At 42.1% G+C, this 24,811-nt stretch overlaps 1 protein-coding gene across 1 annotated transcript; it reads right to left on the bottom strand.

Annotated features, from left to right (window-relative positions):
• Positions 1–812: 812 nt before the first annotated feature.
• On the bottom strand, positions 813–18,522 carry FAM163B (family with sequence similarity 163 member B). The gene is made up of 2 exons (XM_086919988.1): positions 18,402–18,522; positions 813–1,199 (listed from the first exon to the last, which is right to left on the bottom strand). Exons 1-2 carry the CDS (start codon positions 18,492–18,494, stop codon positions 813–815), a joined length of 480 nt encoding a protein of 159 aa, XP_086776114.1. The 5' UTR covers positions 18,495–18,522.
• Positions 18,523–24,811: the final 6,289 nt, after the last annotated feature.

Here is a 24,811-nt window from a genome sequence, read left to right as displayed (position 1 = left end):
AAGTGTGTGTATGAATTTAGCAGAAAGCAACACGTTCATGTTTGAATAAAGGCATTGGTACATTTCAGCACAATATGGAATTCGTGTCATTTGAAAATCAGCTTTGAAACATGGGCCGTGGGTACCAACAATGGCTATATGTGGAAGCCAAAGAATTGCATCTCCAGCACCCAAACGGGGATTGGTAGGAACAGTGTTTGTTTTGTTAGACAAAAGTAGCCAACGTGTGTGGGTGGGACATGGACGAATGTTTGCCTCTCAGGTCGAGCCTCCAACCCCCACAGCATGCTTTCATCCAACGTGCCACCCTCAGCCGTGCCCAGGTTGTCTGCAGCTGTGAAAATAGTGGCAGATGCAGCATCCTAAGCCTCTCAGGGATAGTGATGTAAAGTGGGTAGAACTGTTTTTGCAGTCACACATAAAATATAAAAAAGAGAATATTCTGTATCAAAACCAGCAGTATCATATTTTCATAAAATATTTCCTACAGGCACCGTCTATAATGTTTTAAAACCCACACATTTGAGCAGTGGCAGCTTTCCCCTCAGTCAAACACTTAGAATACTGATAAACTTTGAAACTGTGCACTAATATTTTTTTGCTATTTATATTAAATATAATGTATAAATACATTCATAACAACTCTTCGATCAATTTAAAACAGCTCCCCTACAAGAGACGAATTGTTACTAAAAGCCACGGTGGGGGAGAGTGGAGGCTGTACAAAAGTCTGAGGTGGTCTTTCAGTCTGCGATGGGCCTGCCCAGGCTGCAGGCCCGAGGGGAGGCGCAGGGGGACCAGCGCGCGACCCCTCAGACATCGGTGCTGATACTGCGGCTGCGCGAGAAGGCCTCGCGCATGGCCGAGAGCCGGTTAGGGTTCAGAGGCTGCAGGCTCGCCAGGTTCATAGGCATTTCAATCTCCTCCTGGCTGATGGTTTTGTAGCTGACACGGTCCCCGCCATTGCGCACCTCCTCCGGCTGCTGCAGGAAGAACGGTGTGTCATAGTGCGGACAGGTGGGACAGACAGTCCGACAGTGCGCGTGCGAGTGCTTCTGGGTGTATGGCGAGGAGTAGAGCGACGGCCCATTGGCCAGGGCTATGTTCCGGTTGCTGTGGACTGGAGGGAAGCGAGAATGGACCGCGAAGTCAGGCTCTTCTTCATCCTCTTCGGACTCCTCCTTCTTGCAGCAGTAATACTAAAGAAAGGAAGGAAGGACAAACATGTAGTAAGGAGCGCATCTGTTCAAAGAAAGCATCAGTTAATGAGCTGTCATTCTGACTAATTCAGTTGTGCTCTTGCTGATAATACCGCAATATAAGAGAAATAGAAGTGATAATCTCAGATCTTTTTGTGCGAACATTTACTTGAATGAAAGGATGAGTAAAATAAACAATTAGATATCCCTAACTGGAAAAAAGGCATTGGTAAAACTAAAAGATCTAATGTTGACTACCAGTGGTTTGACTTTGCCAGTGCTTATTTTGTTTGTAAATGTGCATGAACACCCCAAAACCGTTAGACTGGTGCTGCTGTTTATTTTTACTCTGAAAGTGCACTGGGACCTGCTAACTAGGCCTTAGTGCCCTCATCTATCTTTAAAATGTGTATGTTTAATTGGTTCACCCCCAACATGCATACTTATAATTCCCTAGTGTAGGGAACCAAGGGAAACCAGGGCCTGTAAGTTAAGTGTCCCTCATGGACTGAAATACTTATTGAACTCCCCAAGTGTGACAAAGCAAAGCCTGATTCCCAGGTTGCATTTCAGACTGGCAAAGGGTTTTTTAAACTGCTACCTCGACCTCTCGATTTAAACCAATGCTAAAGCCTGAATCTTCCTTTTTAATATTCATAAGTTACCCCTATGGCTGCCCTAAAGAGCTCTAAAGGCAGAGTGCATTATATTTAAAAGACAGACCTGTGTTGTTAGAGCTTTACATGTTCTGACCGTAAAAACCATGCATTGTTGTTTTTTCTTAAGTAAATCTAGTAGCTGCATTGGTGAGTATGAAGTTACATGCTGACAATTCAGTATTGCTAACTTCTAAATGGGACTACTAAATAGGTTTCTTCATTGTGCCAAAGGAATCAATGCATTAATGCTGACTTGTTGTTCAAGTCGAATTTAACATAACTATTTTACAAAGGGCAAGTTTAGAAAGCTGCCACTTTGATGGCCAAGTTTTCAAGTAGCCAATTTTGATTGAACATAGCTGCTGTCCTCCAGGGTCTGTTCACCCGGGTAGAGGTGAGAATGACTCTCAGGAAGAGGAGCAAATCACTTGCTTAAGAAAGAGGAGTGGCCTGCTGCTGTCAGGTGTGGGCCCAAAAGGCAAATTTCAAAGCGGAAGCCGCCTTCGAAGGGCAAATTGCAGTCACACTAGGAATGGGGGACTCATTTGTTTAGGCAGCGAGGCTGTCATATCGGGCAGAGAATGAAAAGTTGTTGTCTCACAGTGTTTTCAAGAGGACTGAAGCATCTTGCCATGTTGTGAGTGGACAGAGTATTGCTCTATGGGATAGCTAGATGCCACACATTACAGGAAGTAGTCATCAGATAGGAGGGGACCTGGTATGCCAATTGGCTAGTGAACCGTCACCACTCCAAGGCTCATAGAAGGCATAAAAGTTTCCCCCTGGCACTCAGACCTGAGATGACATCTGCACTGGAGAGAAGACTGAAGAAGGATTACCCTGCTGCTCCCTGGGCCCACCAAAGAAAGGCTACGCCAAAGTCTGAACTGCACCTGTTGAACCTGTGGACTAGCAAAGAGAGGACTGGGCCTGCAGTGCTTCTCTCATGGAAAAGTGGCTCACATGTGCCAGAGAGAGGAAGCCAGATGAGTGACTCCCTGTTACAATCTGAGAAGCATACACCTTTGAGAGCCCAGTGCCAATAAACCTAACCACTGTGGACCCTATGGTGCAGCCCAGGAGACTAAGTCCAAACTCACACAAGTTGCCCAGAATCTGCTGACGATATGATGTATGGGCTAAAAGCTCGGTTACTGATAGTGGCAGCTATTAAACATATGGAGAACAACATCAATGCTCTAATAAGCCTGTTACCCCTGCACGGTTGTAATTTTTAGATTTCTTAACTTTTTATTTCCTGTGTGTTGTGATCGGTGACATGACTTTGTATCAGGAATCTTTAAATACGACAGCCGGTTCTCCACTAGCGGAGTGGAGGTCATAACTTCCGCTAACCTGGCCAACTGGCTGACTGCCCACTATACTGTAAACCAAGCTTAAGTCTAACCGTTGTTGATCTCATGTAATACGTATGTGTGCACTCTACAATCATATCACTGGGGGCCACAGTCTCATTGAAAAGTTTCATAGAAACATTAACTAAGTCTCTTGTTTATACAGCTGCTCCACCTTTTTCCTAAAGTTTCCCTTTGCCATTTTTTAGGTATGATGTTAACCACGACCTTTTGTTTTTAATAAAAATATATATACTATCCAGTACTTAATTTGAGCCGGTGGTTTCGGGTGCTCGCCACTTAATTGTCAACAATAGCACTTATGACAGGCTGCCACATGGTAGCTATGTTTGCCTAATTTAGAAAGCAGCACACCAACAGTTCTTTATTAATTTAATATACATTATAAATGACTAATATGTGCTGCCAAAGCTATTCTCATAGCTTCGGGAGCCTGGAGCAGTCAGAATTGTCACACTTGTAGGAGTTGATGGTTAGATGCTGTAATTGGCAGGGCTGACAGCGGAACCGGGCGGTGCCAGCAGAAGTGGCCACCTGAGGAGGGCCCTGGCACTCATTTTCCTTTTTTTTTTACAAATTAAGCACTGCTGTTTATACATAGTCACATGAGCTTTCTGTCCGCCCTCTTCATCCATTAGTCTGCTGTAGTATCATTCACATTTTGCTTCTGAACACAGCATGAGGGGCAGGGTTATTGACTGCCTACTCTGACTGTGAGTGACGGCACTCTGCGCTTGCACAATGCACAGGGCCGGACTGGGAACCAAAACCGGCCCTGGCAAAGTGCTCGGCCGGCCCCCTTACCCCCGCCTCCCCCCCCAAGGGGGGGGGAGGCGGCGGGGGGGTTGGAGGTGCCGCCGAGCGCTTTGCTAGGGCCGGTTTTCGGCTGAGTTTGTTGCAGGGCCGATTGGACCTGTAACCAAATCGGCCCCCAGGGGCTCAAAACCGGCCCCCACCCTTGCGGCGCACCGGGGGATTGCCGGGTGCCCGCTATGGCCAGTCCGGCCCTGACAATGCACACATTGGCACAATAAGTAAGGTCCTTCAGTTCAAGATACTAGTGGTAGAATGAGCGATTTTACATAAAGATAAATATATATTAGATTTTAGAGTTTACATAAAACCCATGCTTTAAAAAAAATATATATATATATCAAGAAAATAAGCATTAGCAAAGCCAAAAGTTCAGCAGCCAACACCAGGCATATTGGCTTAACCAATATGTGTCTTCAATTTGTCTGTGATGATTAGATAATAATATTTTCCTTTTTATGAACTTGGCTTGAACCGATCAACTATTCTTTTGTATTGCTTAATTAATTTGTTCATCTTTGCAACCCGGCCCCTAGTTACTCCCATCGAGTGAGTCTTAACTTGACCCATAACCTTAAATAGCGACCAAAGGTACTCATAAGGAGTCTTTGGTTTGCCTTTGGACGTTCTTCCTAACTAGGTCTTTGTGGGAGCTCTACCATACACACACTTTACACCCAAGCCTGCCAAAATACCATCATACAACTTTTTCCAGCTTTTCTCCCTGCACCAGATCCCCATCCTTGTAATCTAGCATAGTGTGTTGGTGCATCAGTAATGGGGGTTTTTGGCAGAGAAAATGTCATTGCATTTGCAAAAGGCGGATGTCTGCAGTAAAATGAAAGCATGAACCGTAAAATCCGGTAATAGAAAAACAGCAAACTACAAAGGGAGAAACTATAATAGCCATAGTGATCGGGGAAGAAAGAGCAAACAGCAAATTCGATGCATTCTTTGGAAGAGGGGGATGGGCTGCATTTATATTCTAAATGTAGGTAAAATACAGAATCATAAAAGAAACACTTAATTCGAATATGTTTTAAGAAATATATTAAGATTCGATTGGTTTAAAAAGCAAAATGTGCTACGTTAGATGATTAATGTTCTTTTTTTAAGTTGTCGTGTCATTTGTGGCATTACAATGTAGTATTGCAGAAGGCAATTAAAGACATTGCCTGGTATACAAATAAATTCACATAGGAACCATGCATGCATACAGCCGTTGACATTTATTATAATTAATCTGGTGATGGGTTCCGGCGCTTTCCTCTCAAAAAAATAAACAAATTAGTCAAGGATCCCCTGTTAGCTAATTAAAAACTTCTCAAAAATTGTTTAACCATAACTTACACGACGTCTACAACAGGGTCTGTTGAAGCAAAGCATTGATTATATAGCTATATTTGACGGTATGTGAAGTTGGATCATTAGGCACACAATTAAAATAATATTCTAAAATATTCGAGCAGTTCTAAAATTCCCTTTGATTAAACAGTTTTTCAACACTTGCCTTCGAGGTTCTATAAAACTTCACAAATATATACAATATGCTTTAGATTTGCCTTTTCCTGTCCACCCATCGAAGTAGACCCTCTGTTATTTATACCTGTAACATTATAAAACACATGTTCCCTCTTTTTGCTTTCAATAGTCGCCTGTAGAGAGCTTTCATTTTTAAGCAGAGCTTGTTGAAGTACTAATTTCTATGAGGCCGATTCACAGAACCAATTTAAGACAAAATCCTAAACTTACTACTTTTGGTATTCACAGAAGTTAGGATTTTGTCTTAAGTTTGACTTAAAACAGATTTAAGACATACGTAAGACAAAATCCTAACTTAAGTCTGTCTTAAGTATGTCTCAAGTCTGTCTTAAGTCAGTCTTAAGACAAAATCCTAACTTCTGTGAATAACAAAAGTAGTAAGTTTAGGATTTTGTCTCTTAAATTAGTTCTGTGAATCGGGCCCCATGTATTTTTTTCTGTCCCAAGTCTGTACGTCTGCCTCCAGTGCCAGTTTTACCTTTTATCTTTCTTTTATATTTGTTTTAACAAATAGTATTCACAAATTTGTTGTCAGTCAATCAATCAGTCAGTATTTGCATGAGTGCACTCATCACCCTGAAGGGGTAACTCAAAAGTGAACTAAGTGATATATAGCTAGGAAGACGTTTAGAGGTTTGCCCATGGACTAATGTAGACCCTGGTGGCTAGAAGCACTAGGACCTTTAACAGAGGTGTAACACATAGTGAAGAATTTGAGAATGTGGCTCGATTCGTAACTGAGATTTCTCCACCAGACTAAGACTGTGACCAGCTGCTGTTTGGAGAATACTGAGGAGTCTCAGTGAAATTCCTTGGCTAATGCCTACATGAACTCCAAAGGCCATTGTCCAGTCTTTGATCATAGCTTGTGTGGACTACAGAAATATCCTGCACCTAGAAACTTCCAAAGCTGCAGTTAAAAGGCACCAAATGACCCAAAATGCTGCCACACTTCTTTTGGGCCACATCCCTAAATACTCTTCGGTCTCTACTCAGGAAGCTTCACTGGTTGCCTGTAGTTAAGCACGCCACATAAATTTCAAAGTACCTTGCTTTGCCGATAGAGCACCCGGAGAGGTGGGATCTCGCAACTGTAGGGAGTTGGTGCCCCCCCTACTGTTCCTCAAGAACCCTGTGCTCAACTAGTCTAAACTAGCTCAAGTTCCAAGGATTCATTGTGCCAGACAAGAAGTTCTTTCCTTTGGATACGTTCCGCCAAAATGATGGGATTCCCTCCATCTCTTCCTCTGTTCTATGGGGACGGTATTCCATAAATAACTGAAGACTTGGCTGTTCTAATTCTGGCATTAGTGCTGAGAGTGGCTGATTTGATTTCTGCATTAGCGTCGGGAAACCATGTTTGGGGAGCCATGTCTACAAATATTAAAAATAGATTTAGAATATAAATATCTTGGAGGGAGTGACCTGACCAACTTAGCAAGCATAGGGGCTCATTTACAAGCCCTGTGCGGTGCCGGAATGTTTCAGTGACATTCAGGTGAGGCGGTGGGATCAGCCATACCTACAAGGCCATGCAAACCACCCTGTATTGCTTTTCAGGGCCTTGTAGATATGGAGTGAGGCAACATAGTGCAAGTTGTGGCTTTGCCTCACACTAAGATTGGGAGACGTGCCATGGGCGTTACATTGGGTGTTCCAAAATAACAACCGTGGCATTTGACACATTCCTAGATTTACAACAAGTTGTAAACCTGGGAATGCATCAAAAGCCTACGCCTCCCCAGGGGAGGTGTTTTGGAGGCACAATGAAGAGAAATGACATTATTTTTCCTCTTTTTCCTCTTTCTACATGTGCCGCATTATGCATCACACGTAGAAAGAGGAAATCCCCTCCACTGATCATTTGTTATGAAGGAAGTTGCCCCTTTCTGCAAAAAACAATCATCCCTACAATGCAGACACCCTTGCACAATGGTGCTTGGGTGCCTGTGTTGGCGCTAGGCAACCAATTGAGTGCCAGCACAGGGTAAGTGAAAAAAATGCTCCATATCTGACAGTTAAGGTGCATTCCTCCCCTTTTCTTTTGCCACAGGGTAGCACAGCAGGAAGGCTTGCGGCACTGCCCTACGGCAAAAGTTTGCAAATGAGGCCCACAGTATTTGGAGCATCTCTGATCAACTCCTGCTAGCTATGGCACAAGCAGCAGGCAATCTCCAGAGAAATGTGTGTTAAGTTCCAACACTTTGAAAGCCAAGAAAACAAAACAATAGTATTCCAAAACCAATTTAGTAAATAGAAATGCAATATTAAAAAAAAATCAGGATGATGAAAATTAGATAAAGGAAACCAGAGTTATGAATTGTTAAAGTGTTAAGGTAAAAATCATCTAGTAAATGTAAAGCCCTATTGAAAAATATCACTTTGTCATTTACCAGGACTTAGAGCAATGTACTAAAGTATACAAAAAGTGATGGATAGAATGTCTGAATTAATCAACCACATGTAATTACTTGGGCCTCCTCTCAGTCCATCCTTATATTGCACACCATGCCATCTCAGTTTGGATCCAGAATATGCAAATTACTCTTTCCTCTGCTACAATGGGAACAGTCCAGCCTGAACTTCCAAGCCAGGTCCTTCCTGAACTGGAACACAAGCAACCCAGGACTGGTTTCACCCTTGTTATGGGCTCATCAACAAGGTATAGCTGGGTTCCAGTGATACAGTGTGTACAGGGGCCCCTGTCTGGGCATACCAGTCCCACTTAGGGTGACAAACTAAAGTATACAAAAAGTGATGGCTGGAATGCTTGAATTTCTCTCAACAACCCTGTCCAAGTAGTGACCCTTATTTTAGTCATGGTAAGGGAGTTACGCTCCCAAGATAACTCTTGCTCACCCCCTTGGTAGAACGGCTTGAGCAATCAGGCTTATCTCAGAGGCAATGTGTAAAGAATTTGCACATAAAACACACAATAACACTGTGAAAACACTACAAATTGACCCCACACCAGTTTAGAAAAATAACCAATCTTTATTTAAATCAAACAAGACCAAAATGACAACAAATCTAACATACATGAACAGCAATATCCCTCTAATAAAGGTTTAAGCAACCTTAGTCCATAGACCTTTATTGATATGTTGATTTTAGAATAAAGTACCATTGATATGGTCAATCCAAGACGAAAAACAGCCGCAGAGAGGAGAAGCATTAGAGAGCACAAGTGATGCGTCAATTCTTGAGTCCCAGGGGAATGAAGGCATCAGGTCTGCTGCACGGCAGGAAAATTATTGCGTTGATTCTATGGTTTAAGGGGAAGTGATGCCTCGAATTTTGGACATGCAGCATCAGCTTCTTACTGCAGGGTGACATCGCTGGAGACTTGGTGCACAGGTATGATGCGTGGAAAATCCAGGCACATAGAGTTGATGCAACTGCGGTGAAACAGGTGATGCATTGATTCCTTCAGCTGGGTCTGCGTCAGAGTGGGGCTCTCAGACATCGGAGACATGGTGATCAGGACTCAGGCTGCAGCGATCTCTTTTGATTTGTTCTGCATTACGTCCATCAATTGTGTATCTTTTGCTTTCTCGCCCTAAGTGCACTGGGTATGGCCAGACATGGGTCCCAGGCTCACTGTGCCACTGGATTCAAGCTATCTTGGCTGATGAGGGGTGAAACCTTGAAACCGGTCCTAGGATGCTTGTTTCCAGTTCAGGGAGGACCTGGCTTGTCAGTTCGGGCTAGACTGTTCCCATGAGGCACAGTGTCAAGACTGATTTGCATATTGCCAGGTCTAAACTGGAGTGGCATGGTGAACAAAGGAATTATGAAATTAACCCAGATCTCTTGACGGGGTGTGAATGTTTTGATTTATTCTGCATTCCATCCATCAATTGTGTGTCTTTTGCTTTCTCGCCCTAAGTGTGCCGGGTATGCCCAGACGTGGGACCCAGGCTCCCTGTGCCTATGGATTCAAGGTATTCTGGCCAATGAGGGGTGACACCTCGAAAATGGTCCTTGGATGCTTGTTTCTGGTCCAGGGAGGACCTGGCTTGAGAGTTCGGGCTGGGCTGTTCCCATGAGGCACAGGGTCAAGACAGACTGATTTGCATATTGCCAGGTCTAAACTGGGGTGGCATGGTGAGCAAAAGAATGATGGATTTAACCCAGATCTCTTGACTGGGGGTGAATGTTTTTATTTGTTGTGCATTTTGTCCATCAGTTTTGTGTCTTTTCCTTTCTCGCCCCAAGTGCGCCGGGTACGCCCAGACGTAGATCCTGGGCTCACTGTGCCACCAGATTCAAGCTATCCTGGCTGATGAGGAGTGAAACCTCAAAACTGGTACTAGGATAATTGTTTCCTGTCCAGGGAGGACCTGGCTTGGCAGTTCGGGCTGGACTGTTCCCATCAGGCACAGGGTCAGAACTGATTTGCATATTGCCAGGTCTAAACTGGGGTGGCCTGGTGAGCAAAAGAATGATGGATTTAACCGAGATCTTTTGAATAGGTGTGAATGTTTTGATTTGTTCTGCATTCAGTCCATCAATTGTGTACCTTTTGCTTTATCTCCCTAAGTGCACTGGGTATGGCCAGACATGGGTCCCAGGCGGCTCACCGTGCCACTGGATTCAAGCTATCTTGGCTGATGAGGGGTGAAACCTTGAAACCGGTCCTAGGATGCTTGTTTCCGGTCCAGAGAGGACCTGGCTTGTCAGTTCCGGCTAGACTGTTCCCATGAGGCACCGGGTCAAGACTGATTTGCATATTGCCTGGTCTAAACTGGGGTGGCATGGTGAGCAAAGGAATTATGGATTTAACCCAGATCTCTTGACTGGGTGTGAATGTTTTGATTTAATCTGCATTCCATCCATCAATTGTGTGTCTTTTGCTTTCTCGCCCTAAGTGCGCCGGGTATGCCCAGACGTGGGACCCGGGCTCACTGTGCCACTGGATTCAAGGTATTCTGGCCAATGAGGGGTGAAACCTCAAAAATGGTCCTCAGATGCTTGCTTCCGGTCCAGGGAGGACCTGGCTGAGAGTTCGGGCTGGACTGTTCCCATGATGCACAGGGTCAAGACAGACTGATTTGCATATTGCCAGGTCTAAACTGGGGTGGCATGGTGCGCAAAAGAATGATGGATTTAACCCAGATCTCTTGACTGGGGGTGAATTTTTGATTTGTTGTGCATTCTGTCCATCAGTTTTGTGTCTTTTTCTTTCTCGCCCCAAGTGCGCCGGGTACGCCCAGACGTGGATCCTGGGCTCACTGTGCCACCAGATTCAAGCTATCCTGGCTGATGAGGTGTGAAACCTCAAAACTGGTCCTAGGATAATTGTTTCCTGTCCAGGGAGGACCTGGCTTGGCCGTTCGGGCTGGACTGTTCCCATCAGGCACAGGGTCAGGACTAATTTTCATATTGCCAGGTCTAAACTGGGGTGGCCTGGTGAGGAAAAGAATGATGGATTTAACCCAGATCTTTTGAATGGGTGTGAATGTTTTGATTTGTTCTGCATTCTGTCCATCAATTGTGTACCTTTTGCTTTCTCACCCTAAGTGCGGCAGGTAAGCCCAGATGTGGGCCCCGGGCTCACTGTGCCACTAGATTCAAGCTATCCTGGCTGATGATGGGTGAAACCTCGAAACCAGTCCTAGGATGCTTGTTTCCGGTCCAGGGAGGGCTTGGCTTGGCAGTTCGGGCTGGACTGTTCCCATGAGGCACAGGGTCAAGACTGATTTGCATATTGCCAGGTCTCAACTGTAATGACATGGTGAGCAAAAGAATTATTGATTTAACCCATATCTCTTGAGTGGGGGTTAATGTTTTGATTTGTTCTGCATTCCATCCATCAATTGTGTGTTTCTCGGTCGCACGACAGGCACTTCATCGATTCTTCGGCCGCACTGTGGAGATGCATTGGTTTTTCAACTACAGGCCATTGCTGTGGCAGGAAAAACAGTTGCTGAAGGGCGATGCATGGAGTTTCAGTACTTGAAACAGGAAACCCACCTCCAACGGCTCAGAACTGCATCACTTCGCAGGTGATAATTCCCAGTCTAGGATTTCAAGGGAGCTGCAGATAAAGTCTTTCATAGGCCTGAGAATTCCAACAGGAGGCAAGCACACACAAACCCTTGGAGAGCCTCAACAATCAGGATAAGAAAATAAAGCCCAGTCCTTCGACTGCCCAAGACAAATGCAGCAGGCAGCAGGCAAGAACAACACAGCAACAAGCATAGTGGCAGGTTCCCTCTTACAGATTCTCCAGCTCTTCTTCTGGGCAGAATCTTTTTGATCCAGATGTGTTCTGAAAATGTGGGATTATAGGTCAAATATTTATACCCCTTTCTGCCTTTCAAGTGGGCATACTTAAAAGTATAGTCTTTAGTGCATGGATCCTTCTAGCCCTGACCTGGCTCCAGACACACTGCAGGTGGGTGGAGACAGCTTTGTGTGAGGACAAACACAGCCCTATTCAGGTGTGGGTGACAACTCCTCCCACCACTCTTGCCCAGGAAGGCCCATCAGCCTGGTGATGAGCCTTCAGGATATGCAGGGCAGACCTCCTCTCCCTTTGTGTGACTGTCTTCAGTGAATGCACAAACAGCACCTGTCAGTCTAAACCAGATGTGGATTCTACAGGCAGGCAGAGACACGGGATGGTAAAGCAAACAAATGCCCAATTTCCTAAAAAACATTTTCAAACACACTGATAAAAAAACTACCTTCACAGAATGATGTGTTTGAAATCCAGAGTTCAAGGAACCCAAACTCCAAATCTTCCCAATTGATGCCAGCTCCAATGATAACCTATGCAAGAGATAGTCCTTGCAATAGTGAAAAACGAAATTAACAGTATTTCACTATTAGGGCTGGTAAAACACACAAGTACAAGTCCTACCTTTCACATACACTGCACCCTACTCATGGGGCTACCTTGGGCCTACCTTAGGGGTGCTTTACATGTAATAAAAGGGAAGGTTTAGGCCTGGCAAGTGGGTGCACTTGCCAGGTCGACATTGCAGTTTGAAACTGCACTCACAGACTCTGCAGTCGCAGGCATGAGACAGGTTTGCAGGGCTACTCATACAGGCTGCACAATGAGTGCTGCAGGCCCCCTAGTAGCATTTGAATTACAGGCCCTGTGCACGCAAAGTGCACTTTACAAGGGGTTTACCTGTAAATCAAATATGCCAGACATGGATAACCAATCACCATCCTAATTTACACAGGGGGCACTTGCGCTTTAGCACAGATCAGCAGTAATAAAGTGTCCAGAGTTCAAAAACCAGCAAACACGAAGTCCAGCATACAGTCAAAAATTCAGGAGGCAGAAGCAAAAAGCCCGGGGAAACCACGCCAAGGATGCCCCGTTTAGCACCCAGCTAAATGCAAATCAGTTTTGACCCTGCTCCAATGGGAACAGTCCAGCCCGAACTGCAAAGCCAGTTGTTCCCTAAACTGGAACACCAGCAATCCAGGAACAATTTCACCCTTGTTATGGGCTCTTCAGCCAGGTGCAGCTTGGTTCCAGTGACACAGTGTGCACGGAACGCTCTCCTGGAAATACCGTGACATACTAGAGTATAGAAAAAGTGATGGATGGAATGCTTGAATTAATCTCAGCCACTGGCAATTACTGGGGGCCTCATACCAGTCTATCGTTATTTTGCACACCATACTACCTCAGTTGGGAGGGCAGGATTCACAGCTGGCAGAGTTCTGGTGTTGAGTACAAGGTTTTTAGAGCCTGTTCTGTCCCTGAGGCTCTCTGTTCAGGAGGCCAGCCAACTACTCCTTAGAGTCACTCTAGTGGTCTTGGGTTCAAGATCCAGGTATAATCCTTCTCACCCAGGCAAGCGGACAGCATAGCAGGGCAGCGGAGTAGGAGTCCTTCTTGCAGCAAAGCAGCACAGCTGTCCTTCTCAGTATTTCACATGCCCAAATGAATACTGAAGAGTTGGATTTGCAGGTCTGTTCTTTATGCCTGGTGCCCTTTTGAAGCAAAGGGTTCCAGAGGGTTTCACCCCGAGGTGTCAGGCATCTTCCTCCTCCTTGCCTTGGCCCCAGCTTGTCTAGGGATACAAAGGACTAGTGACAAACCCCTTGTGAGTGTGTTTCAGGCAAAGCTTTTGTGATGTTCAAGTGTGGCAGATAAAAGCTCCTCCCTCTTGTTAAGCCATGGTTGTCCACCCTACCAACACATGGCCTCCGTGTCGAGGTGCAATATGCAAAGACCAGTTGCCAGCTACACTCAGTCAAGAGTTCCCGGGACATGGTGCAGGCACCAAATAGTTAGAAAACGAAAATGCAAACCTTTGAAAAGTGGCATTTTCAGAATTGTGACTTAAAATTATACTTTACCAATTAATAAGTAATTAGATTACAATGCTATAGACACCAAACACAATCTGTCTTCTTGCTCCCAATTGACAGTTATCACTTATTAAATGTAATATGGAAACCCAAAGTCACTCCATGAGAGGTGGGTCTTGCTATCGTAAAAAACAAATTAAAAAGGTTTCCACTACTAGTACAAGTAAAACTTAAATGTCCATGCACTCTGGGCTGTTCAGGGCCTACTCTAGGGGTGACTTATATGTGTTACAAAGGAAGATTTGGGCTTAGCAAAAGGCTTATTTTGTCAGGCCAAAATGGCAGTTTGAAACAGGTTTCAATAGCAGGCTTAAAGTTTGTTTAAAACGCTACTTAAATGGGTGGCACAACCAGTGCTGCAGGTCCACAAGCAGCATTTAATTTACAAGCCCTGGGTAAATGTAGTACCACTTCACTAGGGACTCACAAGTAAAATAAATGTGCCAATTGGTGTAAGCCAATTCTGCCATGTTTAGGATAGAGTGCACAAGCACTTTAGCACTGTTTAGCTGTGGTAAAGTGAACAAAGTCCTAAGGACCACACAAACGAATTTAAGCAAAAAGTGGATGGTAAAGGCAAAACATTAGGGGTGACCCTGCAGATAAGGCCGAGTCCAACAGATACTATTTACATTGACCAACAACAGATCTCCTTCTCACATTTAAGCAGGAGCAGTGAAAAGTAATGTAACGATTAAGTCAGTTAATAAATAAACCAAAGGGTTTGTTGTAGTCCTCCCTCGCAGATGTACCTTCCCAAGATCCTCTAATACTGATATTTACATGCACTTTTCACCTCTCCTCCATCCATGATATCAACTGAATAGACCACTGCACTGCTGTCACCTTTTCAAGGACTAACCAATGACCACACACCATGTCTAAAAACATCTGTTATTCTTACCTCAGTATAACACAAGCAAAAAATACCTAAGAAGATGTAGCCAAGAACAGCTCCCAAGCATATCTATTTGAATATTGAGTGGGGAAAACTAGGGATACTGTATGCTACCATTAATTTTTCTCAGGCCAAGCAAAAGAAAGAAAGTTACATAGCTTTCCTCTAGCTTATCAAAACACTGTTATAGTTCATAAGGTTAAAGAATTTGCAAGATTGTATATATATCATGTCACATTTCTCATCATCTTTACCTGACTTTAACAAATTAATATAAAAGCCTTCACTTAACTAAAGGCCATTATTAGGATGTCTTAAACATCCTACATATCTAGACTAATGTTCTTAGACTTTACTTATTTTCCTGTGGGTCGGTATACATTAATCACTGTCACATCTTTGACCTTTAAAGCATTTTCTAATCTGATTATTTAGAATATCACTATTTTGAAATTTGGGTTAAAGACATTCAAAACACTTGATGCTTATATTGATGCTTATATTGGAAAGAGTGATAAATCAGTATAATCAGTTACTTGGCTAGGTCTATAATGGGGGAATCTGCCAGACTTAATTTGAATTTATATTAAACTCAATTAAATTCATTGCAATGTACCAATGTTTATTGAAGAAAAATAATTTTCAGGAGCCACCTTTACTATCTCTGCAGCTGCAACACAAAGTAGGCGTCAGAACAACGTTCTAATCTCTCCTGACCGGAGTTTGATCACATATTTTTTGCAGTTAATGAATTAATGGCCCCCAATCCTATCCTTCTCCTAGTGGTGAATTCTCTTGAGCATTAGTCAGAGCCCTTTCTTAAGTCCCATATTGAGTTTGTCTTGCATGAAGAGCAATAACCCACCATCATTCAATGCCCTCATGTTGGCAGTGTGCAACTTTTAGGTTGTGCTGGTATGGACATAGAAACTGATTATTTCTTAGCCCTTAGGACTGTTAAGGCAAGGAGTTGATCTAGTAGAGCTCTCAAAACAAATGCCATGACGTCTAATAATACAACAGTCTTTTTCCTGAGTATTTATTTATGTCTTCACTTCTAACTGTCCAGTCTCTCACAGCTTTCTCCACCCTCTTCCAGACTGCCTCCCTATCCCCTAAATGTGTACCCGACTGGTCAACATCACCTAGGGAGCACCTCAGCTCTTTACTTCTTTCCTGCAGCTATCCCATCAAAATTAAATTGACCTGTTCCTTCCTTAAAAATGTCCTGCAATTTTCTTTTATTCTTTTTTAACATTATTGGCTGAGAATCAACCCTAAGAATCATTATCTGTTCCCTGTTGGCACCTAACTCCTGTGTGCACTGGAGATTCTCTTCCCCTTGCAGACTGTCTCTGTTCTCCTTTTGTGGCCACTTCTGCTGTGGGAACTTGCATTCTTAACAGGATCCTCTAGGGTCAATCATAAACCATTGATGGTAGAAGGATTTTCAATAGTTATCATAAAACATGTATTGCTATTTCTTGCCAGTGTGCATCTCCTCTTCCCCACTGTTTTGCACTCATCCTCATGCTTCTCTCCTCTCCCATGCTACTTTATTGCTACTTTATTGCACATGCACTTCTCCCCCAAGCTAAACATTGCTCTCTCTCAACCCTGTGCTTCTCTCCCACCCACACTCCACTTCCCTGCCTTACATGTGCTTCCAACCGTGTTGCTTCCTCCCACCTACTCCCTCCGTGTTGCTTTCCCCCACCCATGCCCTCAATGTTGCTTCTGTCTGTGTTACATCCCCTGCCTGCATCCTCCATGCTGCTTCTCTCCCACCAGCCCCCTTCTGCTTTTAAAAAAAACACTTTTGCTTTACTTTGTTGCTGATCTACTAATCCAAGATCAGTAAATAAAACGAAAAAGAAGGCACACAGATGTCTGATGCACACAACTACAAAATCATTGAAAACCATTGGCAATGCTTATAGCTAAAGAGGAACCTATTGCTTTGCCAAAGCTTAGTTTTATAATGGGTCTCTATGTAATTACCTCAAATACAAGTAAACATTAATGATTCCCCCCTAATAAAATAATCTTATCTTTATTGTGGTTGATGATAAACTATTGTGTAAAGGAGGGAAATCCTCAGTATCACTTTGTTTATTTCGCTTTCTACAATATATTTTGTAACAAGGGCTACCACACCAGGAACTCACCGGTTTCATTCCTTGGAACTAATATTAAATATACTCTTTTGTTAGTCAACGTTGTTAAATAGTCTTTATTTATGTATTGTACACCTCTGGTTCAATTTTTTACATTCAGTTATAATTATTATAATTAAATTTAGAAGCTTGCTTGCTCCCAAAGTGGACTCCTGGTGGAAAGCATCCTTATCGGGTAGAAAGAAAGGACAGAATCAAGGGGCATATTACCTAGCAATAGCGATAATTATCGCTATTGCTTGGTTAGAGACAAAAATTTATCGCCGACCTGCGGCGATTTTTATCGCAGATAAACCTTGGTATTACCAAGGTTTATCGCAAATGCGATAAAAATCGGCCGCAATGCATGAATATCACTGAAAAGTCAGCGATATTCATGCATTACCGAGCTAATGGTCTTAGCCACGTTATCCACCTCCCATTGGATAACATGGCTAAGAACTGCTCAGGGCAGGTGTTAGCTTTTGGAGATATTCGCGCTTATAGCGCAAATATCTCCAAAAGTTGGTAATAGGAGATAGCGATGTTAGCGACTGTTTCCATTCGCTAACATCTTGGCACGCCCACTTTGCATGTCATTAGTGATAAATTTCTCTGACATGCAAAGTGGGGCCCAAGATGGTCGCTATCTCCTACTAGCTGTCGCTAACTGGTGTTAGCGACAGCTAGGTAATAGGGAGATAATTTTATCTTCGCTTTCTTGGCTAATAAAGCCAAAAAATTGGAGATAAACCACCTTGATAATATGCCCCCAAATTCGGGGAACATTTTCGGAGACTATAAGATGACACAGAAGATAAAAACTCTCTGATTCAGAGCAATGACATGTCATTCTTCAGTGAGTCAGGAAGAGACAGGTTTTACATTTTCATATTTAAACTAAAATCTTTATCACACAGAAGATGGCCACAAAATGGGATATTTGTAAATGCTGCAGTTGGGTAAATTCATGCCTTTGTATCTCTCAAAAATGAATATATTTAATAATAAAATGCTGGCATAAGGTATTACCAATTTAATTAATATAACTAAATTGCTGCTACCGTGGGCTATACTATTTATATCCCCGAGGTGCAGGGGAGAATGTTTAAACTAAGCCAGGAGAAACAGAAAGTCAAACAGTGGACTGTTGGAGCAGAAGAAAGGCCTATACCAACCATTATTGGCCCTGAGTTACTCCATTGTCTTCAAAGCAGCTCTTAGCATTTCAATGCTGTAGACTAATTCCTGGTTTAGCTTCCTGGTTGAACCCACACATCCCTCCAATTTGAACATAAATATTCTTTTATGATATATTTACTACATATTCAAGGGTTGCACCATCCACGGTCTTTGATAAATGGATGTTCTATATTCTTCCACACATGTACCCTGCTATACAAAAGTTATCTTACCTGAAGCCTACAGTAGCAGAGTACTGCTATGATGCAGAGCAGAATAACAGTCGCTAAAATTCCACCGGTGATGACCACAGTCCCGGCTGTCATTCGACCGCTTCTCCATTAACCGCCTGCAAGAGATAGAGTCATCTAAAGTTAAAAGATGACCTAGAATCATGAAAAGCACAAAGGAAAACGAGCTTATTAAAGAAAAAATACAGAGAGTGTGGCAGTTCTGAAGAAATATGGAAATTAATTCTGAAATTGATATTGCAATACTGATGATAGAACTCGACATATGTGCGGTCCTGTTCTGATCTAAAAAGTCTTTTTTATGGATGTTGCATGAAAACGATATTCAAAACAATCAAAGAATTATATAACACAAGTCCTGTGCACACGTTATGATGAGTCAATCATGAAGGTTTAAAAAAAGTAAGGAGAGCAAAATCATAAGTAATGAGACAAGGTAGACTCATGCGGATAGTTTCTTTTGGATGTATTAAGGCCTTCCTGTTCTGGAAGGGTGACTTCAAGACAAAAAACAACAACCAGTCGACACGTGTTTCGTCAATGCTTGATGCCGGTCCAGGGAAGACATGGTTAGGCAGTTTGGGCTGGACTGTTCCCATGAGGCACAGGGTCAAGACTGATTTGCATATGGCCATGTCTGAAATGGGGTGGCGTGGTGAGCAAAATAACGATGGATTAAACCCAGATCTGTGACTGGGGGTGAATGTTTTGCAAATGTGCAACAACCCATCCATCATCTTGTGTGTTTTGCTGTTCGCCCTATGTGGGAAGGGTATGACCAGACGTGGGTCCCATGCTCACTACGCCACTGGAGTCAAGCTATCCTGGCTGATGATGGCTGATAGCCAGAAACCGGTCCTAGGATAGTTGATTCCGGTCCAGGGAAGACATGGCGTGGCAGTTCGGGCTGGACTGTTCCCATGAGGCACAGGGTCAAGACTGATTTGCATATGGCCATGTCTGAACTGGGGTGGCGTGGTGATTAAAATAACAATGGATTATACCCAGATCTGTGACTGGGGGTGAATATTTTGCCAATGTGCAACATATCGTCCATCATCTTGTGTGTTTTGCTGTTCGCCCTATGTGGGAAGGGTATGCCCAGACGTGGGTCCCGTGCTCACTACGCCACTGGAGTCAAGCTATCCTGGCTGATGACGGCTTATAGCCAGAAACCGGTCCTAGGATGCTTGATTCTGGTCCAGGGAAGACATGGCTTGGCAGTTCCGGCTTGACTGTTCCCATGAGGGACAGGGTCAAGATTGATTTGCATATGGCCATGTCTGAACTGGGGTGGCATGGTGAGCAAAATAACAATGGATTAAACCCAGATCTGTGACTGGGGGTGAATGTTTTGCCAATGTGCAACATTCTGTCCATCATCTTGTGTGTTTTGCAGGTTAAAAAAACACAATTTGTATTTGTACCTAACATACAACTGTCTGCTTCTTCAGAAAGTTCCTCCAGTATGGATAATTCACACTTGGAGACACCAACTTCATCAGAAGAGATGGCTACTTCTTCAACATCATGTAATTCATCTCAGGAGTCCACTCTGAATAAATCTCAATCTCTTTCCTCTTCCAAAAGACTGAAGAAAGACCTTCCTCCACCTGAGAAATCTCCGCCTTCAATCTCTCTGGAGTTACTGTTGGAGGAGATTAAGGCACTGAGACCCATCGTGGAGGAAACAAATAAGCGCATCCAACACCTGGATGACAAAGGGACACTAATGGATATCGTATCTCTATGGTGGAACAATAGGTGGTGGACTTGCATGAAGAACAGCGAAACTCCAGCTTTTGGAGAAAGAGGAGGCCAACTCAAAAAACAAGCAGAAGATTTGGAAAACAGAAATAGGAGGAATAACTTGCACATTTATGGTCTTCCAGAGGCTCTTGAGGGCAATGATCCTGTTTCCTTCTTTGCATCCTTCCTTCAAAAATTGCTGGATATGCCATTGTCTACTTCGCTTAATATTCAAAGGGCTGATCGGCTGGGTCCTCAGCTCACCTTTTCCTTGTCGCCTGCAAAACCTAGAGGAGTTAATATACATTGTTTGCAATTTAAGGATCTTATGCGGGTTCTTGCTGCAGTCAGATCTAAACAACAGGTATCCTGGATGGGTCAGAGGATATTTTTGTCTCAGGATGTCTCCAAAACCACTGCTGCGAGGGGGAAGGAGTTTCTAGATCATAGGCCTGCTATAAAAGCAATGGGTGCACGTTATGGTCTCTTTGATCCCAGTATCTTCAAAGTCACCTATAAAAACAAGACTTCCACTTTCAAAGATCCAGCAGACCTTAATAGATTTATACAATCTCATAGGTTGTCCGGAACTATGGATACGGGTGGTCCTTCCTCGCGTTGATTTTCTTTTTAACACCATTTTGACTATTCGGTCTTTGTGTCTGATGGCCATTGTGTGCTGGATGATGTAAAATGCAATGGATGTACCTTTACTTGTTCTACCTCATGGTAGTTTGTTTTGTTGTTATTGTTGTTATAGTTCATTTTATTACGATGTCTGGTTTCTTGGTTCTTGTCGTCATGCTATCATATTTGGTATTATCTCTTGTTGTTTTCTCTGCTTCCCTTCTTCACAGATCCTTGCTATTTGTCTGCACAGTGCGTCAGTCTTCATCCGTGTGTGTTTCCGGATTTGGCGTAGACTCCCTCCTCTTGTGTCATCACCACCCCAGTTCCTTTTTTGTTCCCCTACAGGTATGTTTTTTCTTTTTCAGTCATCCTGTATGGACTTGTAATGTACTCTCTTCTTACTTATTTTTCTCCCTTTCCTCTTCCATTCTGCTTATCCTTGTTGTTTTTTTAATTTTCACTCTGATTGTATTCCTACACTGTATTTTCTCTGCTTCGTATTATTTGCTGAACTTTTTATATATGCCTCATTGTTTTCCAATACTAGTTTCTTGATTTTGTATAATTCAGAGTAATCACATGGAATATTAAAGGATCTCTTAATCAGATTAAGCGACAGAGAATGCTATCCCATCTAGGTAAATCTAATCCTGATTTGGTTCTTCTTCAGGAAACTCACCTTATGCATGCTGAAGCTTTGCAATTTAAGCAAGCTTGGGTTGGTTATGTGTTTCTTTCCCATAAATGAATAAAAAGAAAGGGGTTGTGATACTGGTTAAAAAATCTCTTAAGGTTAATATGGTTTCTCAACAAATAGATGACATAGGTAGATGAATTATAGTAAATCTTATCATAGACAACATCCCCCTCACTATTATGAATGTTTATGCCCCAACGCAACCTGATGTTAATTTCTGTCCAATTATTGCACAAAAATGTACACAATTTCATGACTCTTACTTTATTTTAGGTGGAGACTATTTTAGGTGGGGACCCGTTTTTATACAGGCAATCCTCAGTTCACTTTTCAGCCCATAACATGCATAAACAATTTTACTCTACTATTCATTAGGGAGCCTTTGTGGACTCTTGGAGACTGTCTAATCCAGCTGCCCGGGAATATTCTGCATCTCATGGTTCACTTTCACGACTGGACCATATATTTCTCTCTAAATCACTTGCGCATCTTATCATACAGTCACATATTTCTCCAATTATACTTTCTAATTATGCTATGGTTATTACTGTATTACTGTCAGTTATTACTGACATGGATTTGGATTTGGTACCCCCTAGTCCTCCTTTGCATTGTTGGAAATTTAACAATTATCTCTTGCACGATGTCCAGTTTTCTAGTTCATTTACTACCTTTCCTTCTGATTTCTTTTCCTTTAATAATAATAATAATAATAATAATAATAATAATAATATTAATAATAATAATAATAATAATAATAATAATAATAATACAGAAATCTCTACTTTCCTACTCTGGGATACTTTCAGAGCCTCAGCACATGATTTAATTTTAAATTATTTTTCTAAACAAAAAAAGAAGATGGTAAAAGAACATACTAGACTTATTACATTGATTAAATCCTTAGAAAAGAAGTACTTCTCTTCTAAATTGTCCTCTTACCATACCGATCCACTGAAAGCCAACTTGCAGTTTAATTCTATTTCTACTAATGAAGCCTCCTCTGTACTTCTCCGAAAACGTGCACATTATTATGGAGGAAGAAATAAAGCGGGTAAGCTTTTATCAAACTATCTTAAGGGAAGAAAGGAACAGCATATTATTGATTCTATCTCGGATTCGACAGGTAAGGGTAATTTTAGAAGAATTTGTTAAGTTTTATAAATCTCTCTATTCACCTGAATCAGTTTCCTCCTCCGCAATTGTGGACTATCTACACCACACTACTCATCCTGCTCAGCCAAATTTAGATTTTGACTCTTTAGAGATTGACCCCTCTTCCGAAGAAATTGCTACAGCCTTTAAAGCGCCTACGGTCGGAACAACACCACATCCAGATTGTTTTACTGTTGAGTTTTATCTCAATTTTTCTAGTATTCTTCTTCCCTATTTGTATAGTTTATTTAACCATTTTATTGCATCTTCCTCTACTTCTGGCACGTTTCAAGAAGCTAAAATCTGTCTTATTCATAAAGGAGTTAAAGATCCTCGTGAATGTAAAAATTGCAGGCCTACATCTTTATTAAATGTTGATTATAAAATGTTTGTTAAGCTTTTAGTCCTCCGTTTGGAATCCTTTCTCCCCCATCTTATAGGAAAAGAGCACTCAGGGTTTATTAAGGGAAGGCTTATTTCTGATAATGCGAAATTGTTTCTAAATGTCCTCAGTAAAGCTTCTTCCTTTAAGTCTTCTCTTGCAGCTATACAAATTGATGCAGAGAAGGCATTTGATAGAGCTAACTGGGATTTTTTGTTTCACTCTTTAAAATGTCATGGATTTGGGCCTAAGATTATAGCTCTTATCTCCCTTTTCTTCTATGCTCCTTGAGCATCTGTAATGGTTAACAGTATGAGTTCCTCATATTTTTCTCTCAATAGGTGGGGGTTAGACAAGGTTGCCATCTCTCCCCTTTGTTATTCGTTTTAGCTCTAGAGCCCTTTCTTTGTCGGATTCGTCCTAATCCTTTTATTTCTGGCTTTCCTTATCGGGATCAACACTTAAAACTGTCTGCTTATGCAGACGACATTTTCCTATTTATCTTTTCTCCTGAAGAATTGCTACCTTCTCTTTTACACACAATTTTGCTATGTTCTACTGTCTCTGGACATAAAATTAATAAGGATAAAACAGAAATTTTCTTAGATAACTTAATACACTTTTAGTGTATTAAGTTATCTAAGAAAATGGTCCACTTAAGCAAAAATCAAATATTTGGGGATATGGTTCACAAATTCTGTTTCAGATACGGTTAAGATCAATTTTACAGAACTTACTTTTAAAATTGATGAGATTCTCTCCTCTGGAAACTCTTTATTTCTTTAGTAGTAGGGCCATTTAGGCTATATTAAAATACTGATTTCCCCCCTACTGTTATATCTTCTTTATATGTTCACAGAACACATTCCTAAACAAGTAGCACTACTTACCTTACAAAAACTGAAACTAGGAGAAGGGGTCAATTTTTATCCTTTTTTGGGTTATCATAGAGCTTTTTCTTTACATCAAGCAGCTTTTTGGACTCAGGATTCATTCTCGTCCTTTTCTCCATTATGGCTAGATATTGAACGTGCTTCTCTTTTCCCTTTCAACTCCAAAGAAGTTTTATCTCTGACTGCTAAAACATAATTTTTTCTTTCCCCTATTTTACGGAACACAATCTCGCTGCTTAAATCGACTTATCTTCAGCTCAATCTGAATATGGCCCTATTTTTTAAAATGCCGATTTGGTGCAATTCCTTAATTAAGATCAATAATAGGCCCTTTTTTGGTGCAATGGAAGGATAAAGGGTTAATGTGGGTGTCTCAATTTTTTCATAATGATTCCCCTATCTCTTTTCCTCAATTTTGCCTTATTTTTCATGGTCCCCAATCCTTTTATACTCACTTTTTATTATTAATTAATGTAATACTTGATGTATATGCCTCTTTACAGAATTCCTCAAAGAAAACTCCCATCTCTTTTGATATAACAGCATTTTGGAAGACTGTCCATAGGGCTTTGGCTATTTATAAATATTTCTCCCTTCCTGACCCCTCTAGAACCACATCCAAGTCTGAACTTTTTTGGGAGAGAAATTTTGGGTGTTTCTTGGACTAGCTCGTTTTGGAATAAGGTATGGACACGCATATATAAGATCTCACAGTCTGCTGGTATTACACAATCTTTACACCTTTGCAATGTTCTAAATGCTCATCTGATAGTCCCGCTATATGCTGGTCCTGTGATTTTACTGATGCAGATTTAATGCATATCTTATTTAATTGCCCCAATACCCGTAGTTTTTGGTACAAAATTTGGGCTCAGATTAAGAGGAT

This window comes from Lissotriton vulgaris, chromosome 5 (genome assembly GCF_964263255.1).
Source record: "Lissotriton vulgaris chromosome 5, aLisVul1.2, whole genome shotgun sequence".
In the NCBI taxonomy this organism is placed as follows: Eukaryota; Metazoa; Chordata; class Amphibia; order Caudata; family Salamandridae; genus Lissotriton; species Lissotriton vulgaris.
The sequence above is the reverse complement of the archived record's forward strand: the minus strand, read 5'-3'. Positions and strand labels throughout refer to the sequence as shown.

Coding starts and splice junctions, on each gene's coding strand:
- FAM163B (XM_086919988.1), bottom strand. CDS start 18,494: ATGACAGCCGGGACTGTGGTCATCACCGGTGGAATTTTAGCGACTGTT. Junction 1,200..18,401: donor TCTGCTACTGTAGGCTTCAG/GTAAGATAACTT, acceptor TCCTTTCTTTAG/TATTACTGCTGCAAGAAGGA.